At 41.5% G+C, this 18408-nt stretch overlaps 1 protein-coding gene across 2 annotated transcripts in view; it reads left to right on the top strand.

The window, feature by feature from the left end:
• Nucleotides 1–11075: 11075 nt before the first annotated feature.
• Nucleotides 11076–18408, top strand: part of LOC308218173 (ubiquitin-conjugating enzyme E2 E2) — a gene marked incomplete at both ends in the record, with an annotated part of 320704 nt that continues 313371 nt past the window's right edge. For both annotated transcript variants that reach the window (XM_080611910.1, XM_080611911.1), the window contains one exon: nucleotides 11076–11251. In XM_080611910.1, coding sequence (XP_080468036.1) covers nucleotides 11076–11251 — 176 coding nt within the window. The remainder of the gene's footprint in view (nucleotides 11252–18408) is intronic.

Consider the following 18408-nt stretch of genomic DNA (forward strand, 5'->3'; position numbering starts at 1 on the left):
CAAGAATTGTGAGCTTCACTAGCCAATACAGCATCAATACTTAGAAACTGCAACAGAGATACCAAATTGCAGGCCAGTCTTCAGCTATGCCTGCGCTGTGGGTTCCTCCAGTTAAAAGAACACTGCTGAACACAGGAAATTGTGACAAAGAAACATTTCAAACAGAAACTGTGTGCTGGATTCTCTAATTACTTTCCACTTTTCCAAATTAATGTAAAATGCAAGAAGTATCCACTTTACAGAGGTAGAAATGGCTATGTAAAATGGAAAGCTGGTCAGAATAAGGGTCTATGTGGATTAAAACACAGTAATAAATAGACCGTGGTAGGCTCTGAACTTAGTCATCAGGTTAAGCAAAATCCCTTAAAACACTCATTATGATAAGATTAAGATTAAGAGCCAAGAGCCCACTTCTGCTGCTCAGGACTCTGAACTGTGGTTTGGATACTTGGAAAAAAGTCGTTACATAGGAAGCTGTGCCTTGCAGCTTTATTAAATGAAGTGTATGCTTCACCTGTGCCCTCCCCATGACTTTGCAGCCTCAGGAACAGTTCCAGTGGGATTAAGAGAGTGTGACCCTTCCCTGAAGTTGCTGCTTCCACTGCTTGCCTGCTTAATTTCTGTTAGGTGAGGAAGATGAGCACTAGCTGCTCTGTTTCCTGCTCCCTGAGGTTCTGCAGAAGGAGCTAGGGAAGAGCAGACAGGAATCTGTCAGGTTCTGCCTAGACCCATAAGCAAAAGATGCCATTTATTCCCTGCAACAGTTGCCATCAAGGACAAGACAAAAGATGTTTGGTTTTCTAATCCTCTGTCCTTGGATTTATCCACTGCTGGCTGCTGTATTGGCACTAGTTGGGTAAAAGGTTGCAGAAAGCAGAAGGTTTATCAAACTGCAGACATTCCCCTTTATCCCTTCCAAGAACAGTCTAGATCAGGCTCTTTGGCTAGGATCTTCAGGAAAGGAGTGGAAAACATGACTAGTCTGACATACTGCTTGAGGGGACTTCCATTTCACTGGGGTAATCCCCTGCAGAGAACATGTGGGTAGCTCCTACTCAGTACAAGGCAGACAATCCATTTCATACTGACTGTGGTCCTTTGGGTTCCTGAAATTTATTTAATTATTCCCATTGAAAGGACTGAAGAAGCCTGATGTGTTGGGTTTGGTTTGCTCTGCTGGGTGCATGAGCCTGCTCCTTAAGTGTGCATAAATCATGCATAAACCATAGAGGACATGAGCCCACATTCTTCTGGAACTTTATTAAAAGGGAACATGAGTGCCCACGGCTTCTCTTTCTGTATAAAGATGCAATTTTCCCTACAGAGCCACAAGAGATACTCAGAATTTTACCCATCTTTAATCAGAAAACTCTGATTCTGTGAATTAAGAAGTTATGAAACCAACAGAAAATAATAGGAATACGGAAGTGCTGAAGAGCATGTGGAAATAACACCTAAAACCCCCCACTTTCCTTTTGTAACCTATCTTTCCTTTTCAACATTCTCTCCCATATATGGTGATGAATTAAGACAGGCAATGCAGGGAATTCTTCCAGTTACAGGTCATTGCATTACAATGGTTTTGGAAATAAAGATTTTTCCCTTCAGTACATACAAGATGAGATTTTTAAAGCAGTGGCTTAGTCTAGGATTCAGTTGTCAACGATTTCTGTCTAGAAACTATCAGAGAATTATCCTGTGAAGTTATCTTCAGTTGGGCTCTAAACCAGCACATAGAAACAAACCTCTATTCTGGACACCAAGCAGTGACTTACTCCCTATCTTAAATAAAAAGCCAAGCTTTCATTGAGGATGTGGAAGCAAGTTACTACCTCCCTCCCACCCATACCTAATATGTTTTATGTTTATTCTTTACAAACCTGGATAGCAAAGAGGCTGAGACATCGGCATCTCTGATGCCACGTGGCTATTGTCCCAGTTGTTTCTTCTGGTTCCAGATGAATGACAGTGGGAGCTGTTCTGCTTCTGAGCAAAGGGCAGGAGGAGGAGCTGCAAATTCTTAGGGTTTCAGGTTAGAGTAAAAGAGATCTTAAGTGTTGTTTGCCTCACAACTTGCAACTCTTTTCATATTTAATGGCTTGAAAAAACTAGGGTGAATAAATTCTAATGATTTGGGGGTTTACACTATTGTAGAGCAAATAAAGAAATCAGGCTAGTAATAACTTGTGTCTGTGCCCACACATTTTACTCCAGAATGCCATGAAAATTCTTTAAACAGATTTCTGCCAAGGCACTATCTGAGTAATAGGCTTACCTGGTGCTTAGGATTCAATTGTGTTTTCCTTGATTTAGGAAGTAATTTCTAAATGATGAAGACATATGCAATTAGCTGAAAATTCCAATGACATTTCTGCTGCAGACACCTTCCTTGCTACTCCACTTCATTCTAAATGCTGATAGTGGCAACACAAAAATGAAGAATCCTGAACTCTGCACCATTCAAATGCTGTATTTTCAGACACAGCAGGTGCTTCAGTGATCAGGGTACCTGTGAATTTCAGTTTACATTTGCTAACATCCAGAGTGGGATTCATCTAAGTGGCAAGAAAAGCAAAACAATCTTGTAAGAAAAGAAAAATAAAATTGGAGGCAGTGTGAGAATAAACTATCTACCAATGGGAAAAAGAGAATAACAGAGAAGGCAAAAGAATAGAGAACAGCCCAGATCCACTGGACTATCCTGGTGGGTTTGTGCCATCACAGAAATATAAGAAAAGCCATCAATGGGAAAAGAATCCCGTAACAGCATAAAGCTACATCGGAGACTCATGCCATCTTGTGTCTCCACCTCAGCCCAGGATGGAAGACAAGATTGGGAAAGCGAGGGCCTGCCGCTGGGAGCTGCCTGCTTATCTGTTCTCTGAACAGCCTCATGGGGCCCAAGGCTCAGGTGGAAAGAAATGGGGGGAACAGCACAAGCTGGGACAGCTCCTGCAGAGCTGAGAAGTGGGATCAGGTAAAGAATGAATAAAGGAACCTTTGTCCCCATTCCTCCAGTCCTCTGCTGGTGATAGTTCAGGAGGATGAAATGATCTAGTTCATTAGGATTTGTTTGAAAGAGATTGATGGAACAACAGGGCATGTCATGGACAACTGAATAGTTCCATCTCGCTTTTTAATATAAAATATTAAAGTTCTGAAAGTGAGATATGCTATCACAAGAGAGATACTGCTATGTTTTCAGCTTTATCGCAGTTGAGGTAATTCCTCATCTCTTTTCCAACTCAGAAAACCAATCCCTTTTTATCAGTTATAACTTGATGACAATGTTCATTTAACAATTTAAATAGCAATATTATAATGACATGTCCTTTTAAATGGGAATGAAAAATAATTCATAAATAGAGAGGCAGAAGAAACCTCAAAGTTGCGTTTTTATATTTCTTATTTTGACGTGTAACAGTAACTTGTAATTTAATTTCCCTCTTTTTTAACCAAACAGAAAAGGATGAAACTTGTCATAAATGAGATCTCAGCACAGCTAAATAAGTCTAAAAATCTAAATTGATCCAATACTTCTTCAAATTAAACACTCCTAAATGGAAACTTGGCTCAGGCTTCTCCAACTTCATGGATTTTGATTGACATATCTGTCCTTGTAACAGACACTCTAAATCAAGAGTCCTTAACAGAAGCGTCCCTAACTGTAACAGTCCTAAAGCATGATTGTCTTTGCCAGGTGAGCTTAATTCTGGTGTGTCTCTCTGAGGAAGCTTCTGTGAGACTGAAGAACTCACAGGTTTTTTTGGATGTGTCCAGTGTTGTAAATAGCATCAGCTTTTAGACACCATACAAAACTAAGCAAAAAAGGTGCAATATGAGTGCCTTAGCACTCCAGCATAGGTGAAATCCAACATTTTAGTATTGTCACTCACTTCAAAAGGGCCAGGATTTCACCCTGTATGATCCCAACTTACAAAAGTCTTCCAAAGGATTTTGAATAACACAGTATTATGCAACCTTTAACATGCAAGGGCCAAACACGTTATATTGAAAAGTCAAAAGGATGAAAGTGGGAGCAGGTGACTACCCTGCACTACTCCCTTTACACTGCACAGGTAGGGCTCATTCAAAACCTCTGCTTTTAAAATCACAGGGCATTCATAAGGCAGTACAAACCTTCTCCCTACTTTAGTTGTCCTTAATTTAAGCCCTACCATTTAGGGCTTTGGGCCAGAGGTTACACACCAGAAGAAAAATCAGGGCCTGACTCCTGATGACTCAAACCTTTCACTTGGTGTTGGAACACTTCTGTACTCCCTTGATTTTTTTTGGCACCGGGAATTTATGACCTAGATTCTGGGACACTCTAAGGCCTAACTCCTGCCTGAATTAGGCTTTCGCTTTTCACTAAGCTTCTCTCCGTGTTTCCTGCAGATCCTAGCAGAAAAGATCTATAATGAAGCACATCCAATTGTCACTGAAGTCCTGACACAGACTGAGTTGTTTCAATAGATAGGGTATTCAAAAAGGAAAATTTATGCCTATGTTAAGGGACCTTTAAGTAATCAGAGCAACATTAAGGAAATATAGCAGAAGATTTACAAAGTGAATTTCCTTGCTTTCTAGATGGCTTTCACGAGGTCTGTTTTGGAATGACTGAAAGGAGAGACCCACAATGTCAAGAGCACACAGTGCAGCCAGCAGCCTTTCAGTGCGATGAGAAGCATTACTTGTGGGAGATGTGCATTCTTTGAAGGATTTTTATGCATCATATTCTGTTACTTAGTCCTTGTGAGAAGTCAATGCATGCTAGCTGATAGAAACCCACCTAGCTGACATCAGGAGCTCTTCTCCATGCATTAATCTGAAGCAGGAAAATACCTTGCAAACACACATGAAATAGGACAAACTAGCTGACTGCGGTAGTTTTAAGTATAGGTGAAAATCTCACTGAGATTATTTAACAAATAAATAGGAAGAGACAATACATAAGTTATTCCAAAACAATTCAATTACTCAAAGACTAATTTTATGTACAGGAAAACAGCAAAAATCACTTCTGTTGTCTGGGAATAACATGAGAGCAGGTGCCAATAATATCTCTAGTCCTTAAGTATCTCAGCAGAGCTTTAAGTTCCCAATTTCTGCATGTTTGGTAGCACGGACTCCACCTACACTATGACCATGAGTCAGAAAAAGTACAATACTTCACAGCTCAGGCAGGGAGAAACTTTTCCTTGTACATGAGGAATGGCGAGAACACATTTTATTGTTTAACTCTTTCTAGTTGTTAAGAGGGGGAAAACATTTTGACCTGCCATTACCCCTTTACCCTTGCCTAGTATATTTCCTTGTCAGATGAAGAAACGTTTGAGGTGATAACAGTTTACATAATGTAGCTAAGCATATTACATAAAGATTAAAGCAGCAGGGTCAGCACAGGGGCAGAAGTATCTCAGTTAGGCCAACGCAGCCAGCTCTATTACAAGTTTGTTTTATGCCAGGGTAATGTTATTCATACTAAATACGTAACATTTAAGTGTGGTTCTGCCTTGGCCTCTCCCATTCCTTATTGTGATGCTTGCCACGGAGGTAATGCCTACCTGTGTGGGCGGGGAAATTCATTTACCGACTATAATCACGCTAGGGCACCCATCTCCAGCCAGGATGGGGCACGTCACCCATCGTTAGTGGCCGGGAGCCGTTTGTGCCATCACGACGCAGCAGCCCGGCGGTCGAAACTACCACGATGAGCACCGAACCACGACCGCGAAACACCGGCCTCCTTCAGGCAGCACCAGCGGCAGCTGCCTGAACCCTCGCTGCTCCCGGGCCACCCGGCCCGTCCCCAGTCCCGCCAGCCGAGGGACGCGACGGCTTCGCGGAGACAAAGGCCGCGGGGAGGTACGGACAGGACCCGGCCGAGGGAACAAAGAACCAGAAAAAGACCAGAACAGCAAAGAAAGTTGATACCGGCCTCTGCTGCTCTTCCCCCCCACCCCGCCCCCCCACCCCGGCCACCCCTTGAACTTTCACATGCGGCGCGGTGGATGACAGGCCGCGGAGGGAGAAGAGAGCCGAGAACCCTGACCCGCCGTCCCCCCGCCCCGGCTGGGGCTGCCCGTTGCCTCCATCCCCTGACACCTCCTGCCTCCTCAGCCCCGCCAACCCAACTCCCGCCCGGTGTGCTTCCCTTTAACGCGCGCTCCCGCTGCCAGCTTTCGCCCCTCCTCCGGCCCCCGCAGACGCGCACCCGAGACCCATTTCCATCACACCCCCCCTCCCCTCCTCCGAGCGCGCGCTCCCATCCCGCCCCTCCCTCGGCGGACCGCGGGCGCCCGGGCTAATTGGTTGGCTGGCGGGCGCGCGCACAGCGCTGGCCTGGCGGAGGCGCGCGCGCGCGCGGAGGCGGCGGCGACGACGAGGACGGGGACGCGCGCGTCAGCGGCTTCACTTCTGTCCGGGCAGCGGGGGCTGGAGCCAGTCAGTCAGCGGCCGCCGCTGCTGCTGCTGCTGCTACTGCTGCTGCGAGGGAGGGAGGAAGAAGAGGGCGAGGAGCGCGGGGGAGTGGGCTCATGACTCAGTGAGCGGCTGCAGCCCCTTTCCAACCCCGCGCCCGGCCGGAGTCCGGGCGACCCCCGTCGGATCGTCCCGCAGCCTGTGCCCGGCACCAGCGAGAGAGACGGAGGGAGAGACCTGCGCTCGCCTGCAGGTAACAGCGAACCCCCCCACCCCACCGCTTTCCCTCCCCGATCTCTCCCGAGGCACACCTCTGCCCGGCTGAGGTCCCCTCCCCCCGCCCCGTCCCTCGCCATCCCTCCCGCACGGCAGCTCTCCCCTCTTTCCCGTTTAACTGCGATCCTCTGTTTTTACCTTCATCCTTCCTTTCCCCTCCCCCCTCCGCACCCCCCCCGCCCCCCCGGCGCTTCCTGGTCCCTCTCTACCCCTTGTAACCCCTGGCCAAGCCCCTTCTCAGCAACAGTCCCACCCGCCCCCCGCCACCCCTGCATCTCTGCCACCGCTCCCCTCGGCTCCATCCTTCCATCCATCCATCTATCCTTCCATCCATCCATCCATCCTCCGGTCATCGCTTCAGCCTCCATTGCTCCTCTGCACACACCCCCCCACACACTCCTTCAACAACTCTTCCGTGTCCATTTGTCCTGCTTGCCCGCTGCGGGCGGGACCAGCGGCCGCCGCCGCTCCCCCCCGGCCCCTCTCCGCGGGCACTCGCTGCGCCCGGGGGTCGCTCTGACGCTGGGTACTCCCTACACCCCCGCGCCCCCCATGACCGAGCATCCCGGCGTACACCACATTCCCCAACCCCCAGCCGCCGCGGAGAGCGACCCGGGCTACAGCCCCTAGGGAGGGACACTACCCCTCTCCTCACCCCCGAGCGCCCCGGGAACCCCGCAGCCCAACCTTTTCCCTTCCCTCTTGTGCCCCCGACGTCTTCCTATCGCAGTCTCCTTCTCTTCTCCACGGCTGGCTCCTACTCCTTACCCCGGCCCGGCCGCCGCAAGCACTGCATTTGGGGTGCCCATGCCCTCGCACCCCACGATACCACATGGTGGGTCTCCCCGACTGGTGGGAGGGACATGGTGGGGCCGTGGGAGCCCGGGGATGCCGTCCCGTCGCTCTGGGTTCCCTTCTCAGAAACCGGGCTCCTCCTGCGTCCCCTCCCGTGATGTTCTGGTCCTTTTACCCTTTACGGTTTCTAATGAAGATGAAGTAAGGCGGCTGCTGCTGTTGCTGCTCTTCGTGGACCCTGCAGAAACATGCAATTTATCTTGGCTTATAGGAAATTCAGTCTGCTTTAGAAAGACATCATCACTAGCTCTGCCACCCTTGGGACCCATCTGCACATTGCCAGGATCTCTCTGTCCCTGACTGCTGCTTTTTTCTTTGAGGAGGGGGAGTAGTTGCGGTTGGGGTTTCTTGTTACAGTTTGTTTTGGTTTATTTTGGTTTTCCTCTTGAGGAGGGAGGGGAATGTGCCAGTAGATATGTAGGGCCAAAGCAGGATCTTTTTGGACACTCTTCTCTTAGAACTGATAGTTGTAGTTACACTTGTAATCTGTGTCTCTGCTGAATCATCTCACATTAAAGGAGGGATTTTTAAGTCCCCTTTCACTCCTTCCTCTTCTGTCCCCTCTGCTCATTTTTTTTTGCTGCAACAGCAGGGAGGTTAGCAACCCCCATCTGAATGTGGAATAGCCTGGCAGCTGGGGACATGAACATCGTGTGTCTTTCCTTTCACTCCGTGTGACAGTTGCAAACACACTCATGACTGGCCAGATTCAAGAAGTATCTTGTATTTCTCTGCGTTCCTGGCAGTGAAATGTTTTCCTCACAGCGTTATCCCCTTGGGTGATTCCTCCTCCACCCCCCTCCATCCCCATCCTTTTATTTGTGTGTTTGTCCTTTAAGTTTGAAGTGTCTAACTCCAGGCCCTTTACAACACGCTTTTACCATGGCATTGAGCATCCCCTGAACTATGCAAAATTCCTAAAATCACAGATACTGTGAGGAGAGGGCATGGCAAGAACTGTGTGGATGTCAGAAAGGGGAACAGGGAGAGAAGGGAGAGAAAACCAAGAAACTATCTAGACATCAAATGACAGATTTAAGCATTTTCTTGTCGTAAATGCTAGCATTACATGTTCCGGTAATTATATGGTCTGGGCTACTGTTACAGTGTTTGTCTGATGGATAGTAATCGGAATTTATGAAGTGAACACAGGTTTTTTTGGATATTAGTAATATTTATAACCAAGATTATTCATGGTCGATGTCCTGTGCATGTCCTTTATTAAATATGTTTTTAACTTTCTGGCCTGCAGTGTTAAAGCCTATGTACAATTGTGAAGAGAATTTTTCTCTTTAGAAATAGATGTATTGGGCAAAGATCAGAACTGAAATCTAGAGTAAATAAAGGCCATCAAAAATGTTATTAAAAAAAGATGAGATTGTATTTTAGCTGTATGTAGAAGCAAGGAAAATGGGTGCTTGCTATCAAAATTGCATTATAGTTATTAAATGCATATTTTGACTTGTCAGAATAGGATACTTTTGTGTTTATTACCTCTAAATCTTCTGTCGCTGTTATCTTAAAATCTGATAACCAGGTTGTTAATATCTGAACATTAACCTTTGTAAAGATAAGAATTATAATAATGTTGTAGATGTACCATAGGAAAAATAATTCTTTAAGAATGAACAGTTTTTTACTTTAATATTAGGATGCAAACTATGCATTATTTCAGTTACTTCAATGAGCAGACTGTGTGTTGTGTTTATAGGTATATATATTAATTTATATATGAAAATAGATTTATAAAATACTAGTTTTTATAATAAAATCCAAAATGTAGCTTAAGCTGATTAAGGGAAACCACCATTTGATATTATTTGCTGTTTCTCTTAGCATTTGAACATTTTGAAGGGATGCCATACATCCAGATCTCCTTTTCAGTTCAGCCTCATAAATTACACAAAAAAGATCTAATTCCTCCTGAATTTAGTTGGATTGTGTCAATAATGCCTGAAAAAATCTACTTCCACTCCATGGTGTGTACCGTTTGATAGAATTAGATCCTGGAAAAGCTTTTGCAGAATAGGACTTAATTTATTTTTTTACATGCAGCTTTAACTAGAACACTTACAACCTTTTTAAAAAGTGTCCTTTTCAACATAACCCTGCTGGAATTGATATTACTTTACTTTTCCTTTGCTGTCTCTTCCCATAAGTATGTGCAGGGAGATGAACTTTGTTTAATCCACTGAATGAGCATGATTGAATCTGAACCTGCAATCTCATTATTCTCCCTTGAGAGAGTATTAAAACGTGTAATAGTCAGGGAGAATAGTTTTGTTGTTAATTGTGATGGTGTGTGTGCATAGGTGGGAAAAGCAAGTTGAAGTTCACAGCAATTTAAAACTCTTTGTGTATGAAACAGCAAATTCTTGATTCAGACAGATTCGAGCAGAAAACCACTCAGATATGTGGGGATTGTGTGGGTGTAAACAAGTAACGTTTGGGCCTCTCTGCTTTGAAGGTGGTTCTTTTACTAAAATCCCTAGGGAGGATATATAAAATACATATATAAACTATAGGTTTGGAGTTAAAGACCACCTGGTTTGGTTTGGATTTCTTTTTTATTTGTTGAGTTTTTTGTTTTTGTAGTTTTCTAACAGTCATTGCCACCACATATGCTAATTCAGTAAGAGTGTTTTGTGGGCATCTGCCCTTCGTTAGATCAGTTTGAGAAGTCATGACAGCTGTAACAGTGGGCTTGTAATTCCTCATCTGTCAGCGTATTGTTATACTATTTCAAATGAAGGAAGAAATGAAAGTAGCAAACAACTATCAGAAGAGTGCAAATAAAACATTAACCTGACTTCTGAAATATACTAAGATACCTTGTCACTGATGTTCTCTCACAACTTTGTTGCCTCGTGTTACCTGAACAGAATTTGTTAGGAAAAACTTTGTTACATCCTCTCTAGCATGCTTACTGCTCTAGAAGCGTACAGTTTTAGTAAGTACAGTCCTGTGTTAGTGCCTTTTGGTTCTGTGAATGTTTCCATCGAGCATGCCAAGATGTGGATTTTGTAATGTGGAGACCCACATTATAGACTTGGAATGAGTCCACAGATTTATTTCATACGGGAGAGTCTTAAGACAGTAATAGCTCTCAATTTTTAACAAACTATGCTAGATTTGAACCAGCGGCACAGTGTATGAGGTAGCTAACTCATGACATTGCTGAGCAGTTGAAAAATAGCATTCATGTTGAATGGTATTATACTTGCAGAATTGTGTTTCCTACTTAACTACAAGAACTCATGATTTTAATATATATATAAGCGTTTAATATTAATTTGGTATGGAGTTTAAAATGACCAACTCCTGAATTATTGTTAAGATGCTTATGGCAAAACTATTCAGTATTAAAATTACTGAAGTGTTGTAACACAAGCATTATGTATTAAGACAAAAACATAAATCTTGTGTTATTTCTCTAAGGCATGTAAAGAAATGATATTGGACAGTTCCTTCTGAAAAATCTAACTTTTGTGGTTTGTTTTTTGTACAGTGCAGCATCTGCTATGTCTACGGAGGGGCAGAGAGTTGATGATAGTCCAAGCACTAGTGGAGGCAGCTCTGATGGAGATCAGCGTGAAGGCGTTCAGCAGGAACAAGAAAGAGAGCAAGTTCAACCCAAGAAAAAAGAGGGGAAAATATCAAGCAAAACAGCTGCTAAACTGTCAACTAGTGCTAAAAGGTACAGTGTTCTTTTTGTGTCTTTATTTTCCCTTCTCTTTCTTCAGCTATCAGATGTATGTATTGATTCAGTATATTAATTTTCTTATTGTTTCATTATAACACTACTGTGTCAGTGTAAAAGCCTAATAAGACTGGTCACAATAATGAGACCTGTATGCTTTTTTCCCTTCTTTGACAGATTGACTCTTTCACATGGTTTTAATAGTAGCTTGCATGATAAAAGCTGACATTTTTTTATTGCTAGTAAAGCTCAGACAGTTTTGTAGCCTTATAAAATATATCTCTATATGTGTATGTATGACTGATGTTGAAACTTGTCAGTGTAACTTACAGTTAATTAACCATAAACATTTCAGACAGTTCAACAACTCAGCATGTTAGGACTACCGTAATACCTATTGCTGTAAAGTACTGTGTTTCCTCTTCCCAGATGGTCAGGTCAGAAATATTTGAGTGAACAACAAATGCATGTTGGTTTCATTACTTTAAACTGTGGTCTGTTTTAATACCCATTTCTTTTCCTTCTCTTTTCTGCTTGAGAGGAAAGGTGGGTTAGTAGAATAGCTATTTAAATTACTCTATGCTATCATGTCAGTCTGCAGATAATGGCTATCTTGCTTGGACCAGACAGAAGGAATTTACAGCTTAGTGTTGCTCCATTAGTACGTGTAGGGGTGTTAGTCTAAGCAACAGGATTCAAATGGGATTATAGTGATTGAAGTTAAAAGACACTTCTAAAATAATCCAACAAGAGACCAATTCTGCAGATGATCCTGATGCAGAATTCCCAGATCCTGTTTCTTCGCTAATTCAAGGTTGTGTAAACTACAAGCGAAACTGTTGGTGTTGTGCTGCTGTGGTGCTGTAGTAAAAAAGAAACATTGAGGCCATATTGCCATAATTTATAACATATGCATGTAGTAGGAGTCCATTAATATCAGTATATGAACCTGTGTGTACATCTCTTCAGGATTCAAGTCTTTGTCTTCAAGTCTTTAATCTGCCCTTTACCATTTACCTACTTTTCTGAAATCTCTTCTGTCTTTCCAGTGATCCATGCTTTTCTTCTGCCACAGATACCTTCCTTAGAGCTAGCCTTTCTTCTTTTTTTCCTCCCCAGTGAAATGCCCTCTGAAGACCCATTCCTACTATGACACTATTAGGAAATTACCTAGTCATAGCACTTACAGGATGGCCAGCAAAGCTTGCCCATATTTTCTTTCATGACTAAAGGAAAAAAACCAAACCATAACAACTTTCACTTCAAACCCTGATGTAGTTAATCCTCACAGCCGTTAGAGTTTCTGTCCACCTTCCCTTTCAGTCTGTGTCCTGCTATTGTTGCTTTTTAAATATTAGGAATATTGGACTAGTCATGACTTTAGAGGTCATAAGAATCAGTTTTTAACATCTTTAGAAAAGAGTCTGTGTTCTGAATTTTGTACAATGCCTAATGTAATGATGCCACAATTCTGACAAGGGCCTGTGGACACTATCCTATTAAAAAATTAATAATGATATGTCAGAAATTGGTCTATTAATCTTAGCTTTGTATCTTCAAAGCTAAGAGCTTTTTTCAACATGCATTTCACAGCGATAAAATTACTTAAACCTTTTAAAGTTTAATCATATCTGCTTATGGTTCTGCTGAAACTAATTATGCCAGTTGCTGACATCAGTACGTCTGCCAGTTAGACTCTAAAGCCGGTTTCACATGTGTATTAATATTGAAGGAAAGCCTTTTATTATGCATTTTAAAATCTGAGATGATTTACAAGAGTTCTGTAGATATGTGCACAATAAATACTATTTTTTGGGAAAAAATATCTCTCTGAAAAGATCACAGCAACATAGTTTTTGTAGTAACAGGGGGTTTTTATAGTATCATAGGTTGTTTTGGGGGGGGTGTTTTGGTTTTGGGGGTGGGCTGTTTGGTTTTGTGTTTCTTTTTTTTAGCATTCGGTACTTTGTGACTTTGTTAGAATTGGGATTATGTTTCTATAAACATTCTTAACCTGGCCAGGTTTTCATAGTGGAGGCTTTGTTTCTTTGCTTTTTAATTAAAACCAGCAATGTCTCAAGAAAGGAAAATCAGAAATTAAAGTAGAAGATAAAAAGGAGAGGAATAACATAAAGGAAGGAAAAATGGCACAGAGTGCTTAATTTGTGAGAAGTATTGCAGAAACTACATATAAAATATCTTCATAATAATGCTATTATTTTGTTCATTAGAAGTGAAAAATAGTGCAGGAATAAGGCTATACCCCTTCAATGGGAATGTTGTTCTTGACCAGATTAAAAAAGTTATCTTTAAAAAATATTAATAAATTGAAGTAATTCAGCTGCCCTGATGAAAAAAGACTGAATATATGCTTAGCAACCTTTTCTAACTTTCGAATTCAGTGGGTTTGTATGGCATTACTGTAAGGTCTCAATCTTTACTTAGGAGTTTCACTCTGCAATTCCCTTTAGTAATTCCATTATAGTTAAAGGAGTCAGCTCTGCTAAAATCAGTCAAAACACCAACACCAGAGTGTACTGCAGTTATGGCTTTGGTCAAGATTCCTTAATTCCTGTTTAGAGCACAGAACACTAGCAAGTTATCATAGCACTGGAGCCGCAGTCACAGGCTGCAGACTAACCTGAGTTTTGAAGTTATGTTTTCTCACTTGGAAAGCTTTTTCATGCATATGGAACTGTAGTCACAGTATTTTTGTATTACATTATGATACCTCCTGTATATCTTGGATTAGAAGGAAGATTCGTGCATCTGTATTTGGAATACCTCTGCTCTGTGTTTTGTTTGTACATTTATGCACTCAGATTTAAATAATTTTCAGTAGCGTTAGGTTTTATATAAAACAAGATTTAGCAGCATGCTGGCTTCTGCTTTTTGTGTATAAGTAAACTGCTATCATGTCTTATGTATGAATATACTACTCCCACAGCTTATTGCTTTCTAAAATGAGCTGATTATGGAGGCTACCTGAAATGATTTGAATCAATATCTGACTAACATTTTTGTTTTGAAGATACAGAGTCTCTTCTGTTAGCATTGTTAACAGGTATCAAGCATTGCTAACAGATGGTATCAAGAAGGCAGAATGCCATCACACACCATCAGTCTCTGTTAATACATTTAGGACTAGCTGCTATACAGGTGTAATAGCTTACAGCATATGTCATACACTGTACCGGTCCTTCAATTTTCCTCACCCAGAGGGCATCACCTTCAATAGCAACCTTTCTTACCAAACATGTCAAGATTGAGAATCTTGCTGCATATCACAATTACAGTTCAGACATGGAATTGAATTGCCGTCCTTGAAAACAGCAGGCATCTTGTTACCTCTTAAGTAGCAAATCTTAGCATGACCTTTGGATTGAGAGAAGTGTAACCATTCTTGGCTGACATAGTAGCTCAACAAATAAATGTATTGTTTTCCTTGGCTTCTGAAGCTGATAGTTGAAAATCTGTATCCTTTTGTGTCCAGTCGGTGAACTTTTTTATAACCATCTGTGCCTACAGTGAATTGTGAATTTTGAAACTTTGGTTGTAATCTTTCCTTCATTGAAAGGAGTTACAACCTGAAGGAGTAGCAAATAGGCAATGGGTTAAATTTGTCCAAAATGCAACAAAATAAAAATAAGTGCTTCCCCTCCCCCCCTTTTTTTTTTTCCTCAGAGAAGTTTATCACAGCACTATTTTCAAGGAATCTGGGAATGATATTTAGCATGTTGAACATGACAGCAAAATATGGAGTGCTTTTTCTTAAAAGAAATATCCTTGTCATTTATTGTGCATCTACTATGGAGGTGAGAATAGATTCATGCTGGAGGAAAAGAAATAACCATCTTTAGCCAAATTTTCTGCTCAGTCACAGTTTATATAATACTGCAACACATACCAATAATTTAATTTCTTAGTATTTTCTCAATAGCATATTCTTTGGCATGGAGTATTGGTTCATGAGGCTTTAATGCATAGAGATGTGTATTTTGGAAAAATAGACATGGTAAAAAGAGCTTATTGTCATGTAGTCCTTTATTTTGCTTCTTTTCCTATTAACCATGTGGGGAAATCCTCTGCCATGTTCAGTTTTTTCTTACCTTAAGAGAACTTTACTGTTTTCTTCATGAAACAGCACACATTCCCCTAGGCTTGGAACAGTAGTAAATATGTGTCTGTGAGAATTAATAATGTTTGAAATCCACAATGTATTTTGATGCTTCTGAATTTAGGGGTAGATTAACCTTTGCACTATTACTGGAAGGCAACTATGTTTGTTCTTTTCTGGTAGTAAAATGGAGGGGGGAAATGTTTTTATATCTGTAAGAGAGATAGGGGTCAAATGGCTTCTTTAAGACAAAGCAAAGAGTATGAGATCTGACATTGCAAATTAAATGTCCTATGTGTGCAGCCCAGGGCTTTGATTACTAGCAAGGGCTTCTCCCCCTCTCTCCAATATATAGTAAACCAGTATGTCATCTGTTTAAATGTAAACTGGATATGTATAATGATTTTAGTTTAGAGCCCTTTTTCCTCTCTCATATAGCTAAACATAGCAGTAGTGAGGCAGAAAATCCAAAGAAAATGATGCCAAAAAGGACCCTGCAAAAAAACATTTTGTTGCCAGAGGCCACATATTCTTGCGGTGAATCCTCTGTGGTCAGCAAAAGAAATGAGGCACATCCTCTCTTGTGCCAGATTTGGAGGGCAACTCAATGAAACAAGTGCCAGAGCAGTGGAGTAACTCGTGCAGATAAAGGCCAGCTTGCACACTGGAGGTCTCTTATCAGTGCAAGACTCTCTGGGATGCTGCCTGATGATTTAATTGTAACTTTGAATGCTGTGACATGTGAACAAGCTATTGCATGTCAGCTGCTCTGCAGAAACTGTTTATGAATGTGCTCTCAGCATGAATGCAAGGTAAATTAAGGTTGCAACAAAAAAGGTGTAAGGTATATGTATTAATTTTAGTTCAGGATGCCGCAGAGTAACAGGGACAACTTGCTAAGGAGCAATTGATGGACAGGATCGTGTTAATACCTTGTTTGTACAAAAATAATCATGAATGAAACATCTGTTTATCTTAGATGATTGCAAAAGCAATTAGGACTTTTGAACATAAATAGAAAGTATCATCTTATCGATTTTTATGGCTTGAAGCAGAAAGGTTTTGATTTATTTAGATGGTCTTTAAGGTCCCTTCCAGCTCAAACCGTTCTATGATTCTGTGGTTCTTGTTTGCTCAATCACAGGAAAAGCTTGATAAGGGGCCATTTTAGTGCTCTTAGCACTAGAAGTTAGAAATTTTGGATTGAACTGAACAGAGGAAGAAAGGGAAAGTCTCTGTACCCTTTTTTTTTTTTTTTTTTTCCAAAACAGAAGGAATGTGGGTTAGGATTTAGGAGGAAGAATGTAAGATTTTTGATCTAGGACTCAAGTTGCACTTGTCAATCCATTCTTGATGTGTCTCAGACTCACTGTAATGCAGTGAAATATTAACTGTTCTTACTGCTGTTCTCTTTGTAAAGCAAAGGAATAATCCCTGACTCCATAGGACTTCTATGCCATAATTCTGTACCTTCCCAGAAGGCAGAAAGAGAAAAACCAACCCATAAACCACAGAAATTGAAGATTCCGTGCTACCTAGGCTTTCCATGATTTGAATTTGTGATAGTAAATTTCAAAATCACAGTAGAAATTTGTCATATAGAGAATAAATATTTTATGCATCTCCCACACTTGTAAAATCTCTTTTCTGAAAGGTGTGAACTGTTAGGGTTATTTAAATGGAGTAACTTTTTAAAAGCAACATGTTGATGTGCTTAAAAGTCACTAATCAGATTTCCCCTTTTAAAAAAGGTGGTGGATTTTCACTGTTATTTTCAGCAAATATTGATTGAGCAGCCTGTGCTTGTATTTTTGCAAAAAAGGAATTATATTTATTGGGGAAATTATATTTACACTGTAGGTGTAAATATTTCAATTGGTAGAAAAAACAAATAAACATTGAATTTCTCCCCATTTACAGGGGTAACTGTGTGTGTATATAGGGTTAGGGTACATAGAGGTTAGAAGAAAAGCTAATCATCTGACAGAATGTTTTCATCTTTTCAATGATATCATCTGGGCTGTTAAATTATTATTGCCTCTAGCTACAAATCTTGCCCACCTACATCTTAATTATTTCAAAATGTGAATGATGCAGGATTGGAGTTTCTGGTTCAGGCCAGTTCTTCTACTGCCTTTGGTTCATTTATTCATTATAGCCATAAAATCAACTCGGAGTGGCACAGGGGGAATTTTGATAGTGGCTGTGAGACCCCTCAGCATGTAAGATTGTGTTTGGATTTCAACACTCTATAGAGGATTAAACTGCTCGTTTTTATGTTATATGCCAATATACCTGGATGTTTATTTTGATAAACCATTTTCTTTACCTGTATTTATTAGCAAAATGGGTGGCAGTCACTTTTAACAGGTCTGAACTTTCTGTAATCTGGTTTGAGCACATATCTTGGGAATTTGAGTAGTGTTATTGTGCAGATTTTGTTTCTTGTAGGGAATAACACGAATAGCAATGTACTCCTGTATGTGAAATCCTGTGAAGAAGGCAAGAAGAAAATACTGAGGGTGCATTGAATTGCTTTTCATCCTCCTTCTAAATGTTTGTGGTTTTGCACTGAAGTAACCTATAAAAAAGCCTTGAGCGTAGTGTATAGGGAAGGTGGCCATCACATCCTTCTTATGGCATCATACTCTGGCAAGTCCTTGGGAACTGTAAGCTACAAGTTCCTTTGGGAACTCTGTAGACTCCTACTCTGCATGTTTAAATTTTGTCAGAGGGCGAGATACTGGCTCTTACACAGATGCTGTTATAAGGGAAAAGAACCCATATTGCTAGATGTGTCAGCGATCAGGATTTCAAGGACTTAGCATGTCAGCATCAGCTTAGGAATGTTCAGAAATCCTTAAGAAAGGAGTTGCTCTGCCTGGAGGAAGAGCTCCAGCGGGATACCTCTAATGAGTGCAGTACCTCCAGGATCTCTACCGGACCTGCTCAGCTTCATGTCTTCATCAGTGACCTGGAGGATATGGCAGAGCGTATTTTACAGATGATAGCAAGCTGGGGGGAGCAGTTGGTACAA

The sequence above is a fragment of the Psittacula echo genome (assembly GCF_963264785.1).
Source record: "Psittacula echo genome assembly, chromosome: 2".
NCBI lineage: Eukaryota > Metazoa > Chordata > Aves > Psittaciformes > Psittacidae > Psittacula > Psittacula echo.